Source organism: Egretta garzetta, unplaced genomic scaffold, assembly GCF_000687185.1.
Source record: "Egretta garzetta isolate BGI_Z169 unplaced genomic scaffold, ASM68718v1 scaffold108, whole genome shotgun sequence".
NCBI lineage: Eukaryota > Metazoa > Chordata > Aves > Pelecaniformes > Ardeidae > Egretta > Egretta garzetta.
This window is the reverse complement of record NW_009260614.1, coordinates 878,432-887,835: the sequence shown is the minus strand read 5'-3', so window position 1 is coordinate 887,835 and position 9,404 is coordinate 878,432. Positions and strand designations below refer to the sequence as shown.

At 58.6% G+C, this 9,404-nt stretch overlaps 1 protein-coding gene across 1 annotated transcript in view; it reads left to right on the top strand.

The window, feature by feature from the left end:
* The window catches only part of STX1A (syntaxin 1A), a 73,298-nt gene that overhangs the window by 62,248 nt on the left and 1,646 nt on the right, over positions 1 to 9,404 (top strand). The window contains exons 6-7 of the mRNA XM_035900602.1: positions 8,585 to 8,658; positions 9,000 to 9,137. Of these exons, the coding sequence (XP_035756495.1) occupies positions 8,585 to 8,658; positions 9,000 to 9,137 (212 nt within the window). The remainder of the gene's footprint in view (positions 1 to 8,584; positions 8,659 to 8,999; positions 9,138 to 9,404) is intronic.

Sequence of the window (9,404 nt, the reverse complement as noted above, 5' to 3'; positions counted from 1 at the left end):
AGGCCAGTCTTTTTTTCCTCACAGAGAAATGGGCGTTTTTTCTTCCCTTTCGCAGCTCCACAGGAATAGTAAGGCAGGAGATCTTTGAGTCAGAATGGTGTCCTGGGTGGTCCCCTGGGGGAACGTCCTTCATGAGCTGCAGATGCAGGGGTAGAAGCTGTGCAAGCATTTCCTCTGTGAAGCTCATGATGTCTTTATGATGTACAATAATAATAGGAACGTTTCACACTGCCTGAATGGAAAGGGTGACTGACATGAGGCCCAACACGAGCTTGACGTTCAGTGTAAAGCAGGATGATGAGCGTGGCTCTGCTCCAGCTGACTCATTCTCCAGCTATCATCATTCCATAGGTGATACCCAGCTGCAGGGTGGCTTGTGATGGAAATGGGAATTTCAGGTGTCCCTACGCCTCCCTTCTAAGAGGAGGAGGTTTGAAAGGACTTGGCTGGGTCTTTAATTGTGTGCAGACCTTCCTCTTGTTTTTCTGCTCCCAGATTTCGGAAGGACTCTGCTGCTTTGCTTAAATCATGCAGATTTATTAAATTATCCTTGTCTTCACTCTGTCCATCCTGCAGGGCTGTCAGTGCCTGGCGGAGCATTGGTGGGGCACGAGGGAAAGGCTCCTTGAGACTCTCTGCAGTGCAGAGGTGTCAGCGATGGTGAGGGCCTGGCTCCCCCTCGGGCACAGGATGGGGGCTGTGCTGGGGGGGCACATGCTCCTTTGCAAAGGCTGGGTTCCTCTGTCAGGACAGTGGAAAATCTCTTCTGGCAAAAAAGCTCATTGGAAGCAGCAAGCTTGAGGTTTTATCAGGAGGGCAGAGAGCCTCCAGAGTGCCTCAGCCAGCACCTTCATTCCCGCTGCTCTGGGGACTCCTCAACAAGCTCTTTTGAATGGAGGTCAGCTGGGACACGGTGATGGCACAAAGCTCTACAAAATCCTCAGCTCTCATTTTGAGCTGATGAATCCAAAGACAGAAAACGCTGGGAGCTCTGGCAGTGAAGCCAATAAATCACTTGGGTTTTGAAAGTATGAGAGCAGGGACTTCTCAGCTGCTCTGGGGAAGGCTCCCCAGTGCCTGGTGAGCTGCTCCGTTCCAACTGCATCTGCAGCTTGCTCTGGAGCTGGGGCAGTGGCAGAAGAAATGGTGCTATAGAGTCACCGCCTCGGGCCATAGCCACCCCCTGGGGCTCCCCACAGCCCCCTTGGGATCTGCTCGTTCTCTTTGCATAGGCACCGCTGTGTCTGCCTGTGCCAGAGGTTGTGCCTCAGTGACCCTTGCCGTCACCCCAGCTGGCCGGTGTGCGCTGAGCCTGGGAGCCTGCCTGACGCGATGAAGTGGAAGCCCTCGCCCCTCCCGCTGCTTCCACCCCAGCCTTAATCATTGCCCTCACCCCTCTGTACTCACTTGCTCTGCTCTCAAACACACCGAGGCCGCAGATGGGCTTGCAGGACGCGCCGTCCCGGGGTCGGTGAGGACAGGACAGAGGCTCAGTGGCCATCCTCTGGCTGGGCTGTGCCTCCTTCAGCGGTGTCCCTGCCGCCGCTGCTGGGCGCCCTGCTCCCCAGGCACAGGCCTGTGGTGAGAAGCGTCACTCCTTTGGTTCTTTCCTCTCCCTTTTGGCCATTATGAGAAATGACATCTTAAATCTAATTAGGTTTTGCCCCCAGAGAAACTGGATTTGCGGCTCGGAGGAGCTTTCTGAGGTGGGTGTGCAGCTTTGAAACCGTGGAGGTGCTGCATAGGCGCTGCTTGGTTTTATGAGCAGTTTTCTTATGTGCGAGACCGAGGAGCCAAAAATAAAAGCATCTGTGGTCTCCAAAGGTGCTGCGAGAATTAATCAGCCCCCGCCCCACTGTCTGAGGCCAGGTTAACTGATGTGCAGAAAGGCGAGCTGTGGACGCGTCCCAGGCCGCCCCTGGCTCCTCCAGTCAGCCCCGGGCGGTCCCAGCACTCCCGGTGCTGAGACGGGCTGACGTAGGATTCCCGTGACGCTTTTGTCTCAGGGACGACCACGGGATTTACCTGAGCTACAAATGTCTGGTTGGGTAAAAGTGCTGACACAGCGCTGGAAGGTGGCCCCTGCAGCCCCCCTGGCTAAGCAGCCAGGGTCCCGAGGGACGGAGGGCATATGGCAATTCATGACGTGCCAGGCAGGCTTTTACAACTGAAGTCTGCTCATCCTACCGCTACCTCAGGCAGTGCTAGACCTGGCTGAACTGGGGGCAGCCAGGGGGGTCAGGTCTCTTGTGCCCATTCCCTCCACACGTAGGGACAGACGGGGCAGCATTATCCATCTCTCCACAAGTGGTATGAATCCAGACAGAGGATCCCAGCCTTGGGAAGGTGCCTTGTCCTCGTTGTTCCCAACCTGTGCCCTGGCTGTTGGGCTGTGAGTGCTGGTGCAGCCCTGCCACCAGGAGGAGGGGTGCTGCAAGCTGAAGGAGCACAGCTGAGTCATTGCACTTGATTCAGCCATGGCCTGCTTGACTTCTGCAGCCCTGAGGTGCCTGAAGTCTTCCCTGTTTATAGAGCGTCTGGCATGCAGAATGGGGCAAACTGGCGTTTGGCATCCGCTGGGTGCTGGGTGTGAGCTGTGGCACCAGTGGCTTCCCTGGGAGCTGCCCCAGGGTCCTGCATGCCCTGAGGGAGCTGCTCCTGCCCCATCCCCTGGGAGATGGTCAATGGGGACAGTCACATCTAGCTGGGCATCATGGGGCCAAGGACTGCACAGTGGCCTTGAGGTGGAACGTCTCCTCGGTGGCTTCATGTCTGTGCCTGTCCCAGAGCTTCGATGGCCCTGCTGCACCACGACCCCCGCATCATCGCTTGCCGGTCTCTCCTTGCCAGCTCAGGGCTGAGTTTGCTTCTCTGTCTGTGTGGGAGCTCCCAGCAATGCTCTGTTCTGCTTTGCTCATTGACAGAGCTGCTTCTCCCCAGGAAACTTTAATTTCTAGAGATGCCACGTAAGAGGCAGTTGTACTCTGGAGCTCTCTGGAGACATCGAGGCCCAGTTCTCATGATTTTCCAGTGTTGTGCCAAGTTTCAGGGCAGGGTTTTCCCCAGGTGTTTCTCCCTTTGTGGGCATCCTGCGCTGACTCGATCCCTTCATTCCCACTTGTGGCTGTGCAGCAGCGCTGCGCTGACATGGGCAGCACATCAGCCAAGTAGCCAGCACACTCCCATCTCATTTTATTGCTCTTGCAGAGCTAATGGCAGCCTTTCCAAAGCAGTAAGCCTCACCAGAAGACATCCTCTGGGGTCCTGCAGGTTGGTTGTATGGCTTTGGCAAGCACTGTGCTGGGTGGCGTGGGCGAGGTGTGGCCTCAGGGCCTTGTGCTTTGGCTCAGCATTAAAGCAAGCCCTCCCTGACCAGCTACAGCCTTTGGCCGAGCCCGCGCTGGCTGGCTGGTTGTTAATCCCTCTGATGTCCTTCCTCTCCTTCACCTCGCCACAGCTTTTACTTTCCCCTCTTCAGTAGGGGAAGGGGGCAGCAAGGAGGTGGTGAGGGCTGGAATAAGAGCATGTCTCCCGCATCCCATCCTGCCTGTGCGAGATGTGGCATCCCCTGGAGCTGATCCCACCACTTACCCTGGGGGCTGTCTCTAGGGCTGGAACTGGGCAGAGCAAGTAGCCCTTGATGCGTCACGCCTAGCACGCTCCTCTGTCACTGCGCCGGTGACTGTGCGGAGCTGGGCACAGCCAACAGGAAATTTGTGCTGTTCAAGCCCTTGTTCTCCCTTCCTGGAGCCAGGGCAGATTCAGCTGCGAGTGAGGAGCTGGCAGGCAGGAGGAGCTGGGCAGTGGGTGTCGTGGGTCACCCTTGGTGGGAGCGATGCTCTGTCATCATAAAACATGTAATGGTGGCTGGAAATGGGCTGTGGATCCTTCTTGGAGCTGGCAAAGGTGGGGAGGGGGATCAGCCCTTGGCGTTATGGAGCTCCTTGGGCCCGTGAGCGTGTGGATGGCAGAACCCAGCCCTCACCCATGGCTGGGAGCTGCACGGAGCTCATGTGGGGCGCAGGCAGGGGTCAGGCTGTTCTCTTGCTGTAAAGCAGAAGCTACTCAGGACTTTGCAGGCACTAGCCCAGGACTTTGCAGGCACTAGCCCTTAGTTGTCTGGACCAGCCTCGCACAGGACTTCTACCTCTGCCCGTGGGTCCAGGAGCTGTGTAAGATCAGGCCTGGGCCACCCAGCCCACAGCTGAACCATGCTGTAGAGGTACCGGTCTTCAGCCCTGACTCTGGCCTTGCTCCTGGGGTGGGATCAGGTCTATGTTCAGGACAGCTGGTGTCCAGCCCTGCCTCCTGGGGCTTCGACTCCTTGTTGTAGTCATGTCATGGCACCATGGACTCGACAGGGTGGTCTGGGTTGAAAGGGGCCTTCAAAGCTGCTCCAGTCCATCCCCCCCGCCAGTGGCAGGGACATCTGCCCCAGGATCCGGTTGCTCAAAGCCCTGTCCAAGCTGGGCTTGAACCCTCCTGGGGCTGGGGCATCCCCAGCTGCTGGGGGCAGCCTGTGCCAGTGTGCCCAGTCCTTTCCTGGCTGTGTCTCCTGGAAGTGCCCTGGCCCTGTATTGTAGCTTTGTCTCCAGTCCTGTCTCCAGCCCCAAATCCTGTGGCTCCTGACTGGACTCTGGAGCTACCCCAGCCCCTATTTCACAGGTCTTGTTGCCTGGCCCTGCCAGGACACCATTGCTGGACACCATTCTGCGCACCCTGCTCACGTGCTGTGGGATGGGTGCTGGCTGGTGAGGGCCTTGCATGTGCTCCCCTAGCTTGGCCCCCCCAGCTCCAGAGCATCCCCACTCCTGCTCTGCTGTGGGACTCTGGCTGCTGCTCTTCAGGGCTGCGGGCCAAGCACAGAGGAGCAGCTTGCGGCTCCTCTCCCTCTCTGGTTCTTGGTGGTCTCACATGTGGATTGTCTCTCTGCTGCTTTGGGCAAGCCCCTCTTCTTCCTTTTTATAAGCTTTATTGTACTTTTACAAGATGTTCTTAAGGTCTGCTCTGTTCATTTGGTCTCCATGCACCATGCAGCTGGGTTTGAGCTGTGGGTTGGGCTCCCTGCTGAGCTGCTCCACTGAGTCCCTCCCTCCAGCCCCCGGTGCCTGGGAGGGGAGCGGGCTCATTTGAGGCTCCTGGGTTTGTTGAAAGCAACTCGTTTGTCCCCCAAGAGTTACAGCAGCAGAAAGTGCTGCTGGGAGAGCCCAAGGCCAGGAAACCTGGTGGTGCTGCCCTGGTGTTCCCCCAGTGCCATCCAGGCCACCATTCTCTGTGTCTCTTTGCTCTCCCTGTGGTCTCAGGAGCTCTGGCTGCTCCTGGTCCCAGTCCCCCACAGCACCACAGCTTGCCATGACCTGGACCAGTGGTCCGGGAGCCATCCCATTACTGTGGAAGTTTGGTGTCTGGACGCAGCAGGACCAAGTACATCCCATTTTGCTCTCTCTTCCCATGCATCCTGAGCTGCCTGCCCCAGACTCTGGCCAGCCAGCCAGCCCTGTGTGTGCTAGGAAGGGAGCCAGCTCCTGCGGGGGCTGTGCCCTGGACCCCTGCAGCGAGAGCCAGCTGGGCCATGGCTGCGGTGTCACTGAGCCGTTCCTATCAGTTATTAAAATAAAAATCCCATTAAGCTTTTTAGATGATGAGATATTAGTCACATGACTAACAGGGGAATTCTTTCTTGTCCGTGGGCTATTAACTTGCAGAGAAGGTATTTCATTTTAAGAAAACCAATAACAGAAAAATTTTGCTGTAAGGAATTTCCATTTTTCCCTCCTGGCCACTGTTCTGGTTCTTGTTCTTTTTTAATTTCCTTTTTCTCTTCCAACTGTAGCTGGTTTTTGGACCACCCAGCAAATGGCTCCTTCTTTCATGCCACCTACTGGTCACAGCTCCACGTTGCTTTCAGAAGTGCCGTCTGCTCCAGCCTGCGGCTCTCAGCCCCAACTCTCCCAGCACTCTCCTATCTGGGCCGGGGGCTGTGGCCGAGATGCTGGGTGCTGGGGGAAGCACTGGGCTATGTCCAGCCCTGCCCAACATGGCTGGGGTGTCTCAGGCCTCCAGGCCCCTTCACGGCCCTGAGCACGGGCTGTCCCTGCTGTGCTGGGGGCACTGTGGTAGCTGCTCGCTGGTCCTGCTCCTTGGCAGCGCCGGGAGAGTGGCTCCCTCCAGCTGCCCTCCCTCCAGCCTGCTCCTTGCTCCCTTGCCTCTGTTCCCAAGAGGAGAAGCAAATCTGGAGTGGGCGGCGAGGAGCCATGCAAGGCTCGCACTGCTGGGCGAGGAGATTGGGGAAGGGACCCAGCTGCCCGCTACGCGTCGTGGAGTGTTGCCCTCCAGCCTCCCAGAGCTCCAGGCCCCAGAGGGTGCTTGCAAGGGACCCAGTTCATTTCTGCACCCTGCCACCCTTCCAGGTCTTGGTGCTTTCTTTGTCACGTGGCTCAGAAAGCATCCAGAGGGCTTCATCACCTGCTTTGGGTGAGGAGGCTGCACATTCCCGGCGCAGCCATGGGTGTAAACACTGTCGGTCTGGTGGGAAATGAAAGCTGGTGAGCATTAGCAGATAGCAAAGCCTTTGTGCTGGGAGTGTGAAGGTGTGGTTGGCTTTATTCCCTCTCCCTTCCTGCAGCCTCCTGGTGCCAGGAGACAGCAAGCAACCTCCACATGGTGCTGGTAACTGTGCCCAGAGCCTGCGGGCTCCCGCCTGCTCCTGGCTGCCACCGCCACCAATATCTGCTGGTATGGCATCATTTTCCTGAGGCAAAGCCAGGAATGCTCTTTCCCATCATGGACACTGAGAGCGCCCATGCATGTGCAGCCCAGCAAAGAGCGGAGGAGAGGAGCTCTGGGTGGTCTTCTCATTTCCGCACCTCAGGGCAAGAGAATTATAGCTTCACAGAGTGGTCTGGGTTGGAAGGGGCCTTCAAAGCTGCTCCAGTCCAGCCCCCCCACCAGGGCCAGGGACATTCCCCCAGGATCTGATTGCTCAAAGCCCCATCCAAGCTGGGCTTGACCCCTCCGGGGGCTGGGGCATCCCCAGCTGCTGGGGGCAGCCTGTGCCAGTTCCTCAGCACCCTCAGGGTACAACATTTCCTCCTGATGTCCAGCCCAAGCCCACCCTCGCCCAGTTTAAAACAGTTGTCTGGTGGTGGGGAGCCCCGAGCTGGGTGCAGGGCTGCAGAGGGGTGTGGGGGGAGCGGAGCCGAGGGTGAGCATCCCCTCCCTCCAGCTTTTGGCCACACTGCTGGGGCCGCAGCCCAGCTTGGCTTTCTGCCAGCGCCCATTGCCAGCTGATGGCCCATTTGTCACCCACCAGTATCCCCAGTCCTTCTCCACAGGGTGCTCTCCACCCATCCATCCATCCACCCACCCATCCATCCCCCAGTCTGCGCCACACTGGTACTGAGGATTGCCCTGACTCAGGTGCAGGACCTTGCAAAGAAAGAGCCGTGTGATAAAGTGTGGAGGTGTCCTTGTTGGAGAATGCCCCAGGCAGGGTGGTAGTCAGGCACGGCTGGGGGGGGAGGCCCCCGCGGTGTGCCCTGGGGCACTGACACGCTTGTGGTGATGGTCTGGACTGGGTTCAAGGTTTCGGGCACCTCCCTGGTCTGAGCCCCTGGTGCAGCACTGCTGGAAGCAGGGAACTCTGTCCTGCATTCTGCCATGTCTCCTCCAGTCCCCCGTTCAGAGGAGCCTAGGCTCATCCTGGAGGATGTTACTGTCCCTTTCAATACCACTGACAGAGCCTGTGGGCAGTGTGTCGTCAGGGAGCACCAGACAAGACCCCAGCCCTTCCCTGCCTGCCCTTCTGGTGGTTTGGGTTTGCCGGTCTTGGTAAAGTTGCTTTGTTAACTGCTCCTGCCCATCTGCCCATGTTCACTCCTGATCATACTGAGTATGGGACGTTCCCTGCCCTCTCTGCAGGTGTGACTGGCTCTTGCCCAGTGCCATCGTCTCTGCTTAGCCCTGTAGTTCCATGGGTCCTGCCTGGCTGTTAGCCTGAAGAACGTGCTGCAATTAGTGGCGGAGGATCAGGGTCACCCAGAGTCATTAATCTCTCTCTCCCGTGCAGCAGCATGGAGTATGGCTGTGGGGAGCAGAAGGCAGCCATGCACAATGGGTGGATTGCTCCCAAAGGAGCTGCGGGGGTGAAGGTACCACCCTGAGGCCAAGGAGGGAGAAGGATGGAGCCTGGTTTCTGCTATGCAGCTGCAGGGCTAAAACTCAGTGCCTGCCAGGCCAGCAAGCCCTGCTGAGCCCAGTGTCCTCATGGCCTTGAACCGGCCCGGGGTGGGGTCCTGCCTGGCAGGAATGGGGCAGCTTAACCAGGAGGGATGGACAGGCTTTCCTGGATGAGCTGGGCCAAGCTGGCAGCTTGGCCCCCTTAGAAAGAAGGGTCACAGGGCTGGCACAGAGCCTGGCTGCGGGATGGATCCCTCCAAACTGCCCGGTGGGCTCTCACGGCTGGAGGCTTTGCTTGCTCCGCTTTCAGGAGATGCCATGGAGCCAGCAGAGCCCTGAAGCAGGGTTGCAGGCCCCATGGCCAGGACAGAGGGCTCACAGATGACCTGTGTTGTGTCGTTTGCAGCTGGCAGGACCACCACCAGCGAGGAACTGGAGGACATGCTGGAGAGCGGCAACCCGGCCATCTTCTCCTCTGGGGTAAGCACCGCATGTCAGCTCTGGTCCAAGCCTGGCTTGGGCAAAAGCTGAGCCAGCCTCCTCATCCCGGCAGCGCTGGCTGGTGGATGTGCTGCCATGGTGTCCCTGGTACAGGGGTGATGAGTACAGCCCACGCAGGGGGTGGCACCTGGGTGCTCAGGTCTGGCCTGAGGATGCTGCCTGAGCGTGGGCTGTGTCCTGGCCACAGGGTGGGGTGGAGTTTTGCTGCAAACTGCCTGGCTGGGATGGCCGGAGGGGCTCCTGCTCTTCCCTCCCTTGGTGCTCCTAATCCAGCATCTGAGGAGCTGAGCATGGTGCTTGGTGGCCCTGTCTTCTTGCAGATCATTATGGATTCAAACATCACCAAGCAGGCACTGAATGAGATTGAAACACGGCACAGCGAGATCATCAAACTGGAGAACAGCATCCGAGAGCTGCACGACATGTTCATGGACATGGCCATGCTGGTGGAGAGCCAGGTTGGGAGACGCCATGGCCTGGTTGTGTGTGGGGAGGTTGGAGGGGAGTGAGGCTGCCAGCAGCCCTCTGCCTGGGTGGGTGCTGAGGGGAAAAACGGCATCTGGGGCTGAAATGGCTCCCACTGGGGCTGAGCTGGGCTCCCCAGGTCCAGAGCCACCCACCGTGTGCCCCAGAGCCAGGGGCTGCTGCGTGCCCGGGGTGGGAGGCGGAGTGACAGGCTCTGGAGGAGGGCAGCGGGTGAGCTCGGTGTGCTGCCAGACTTGGTG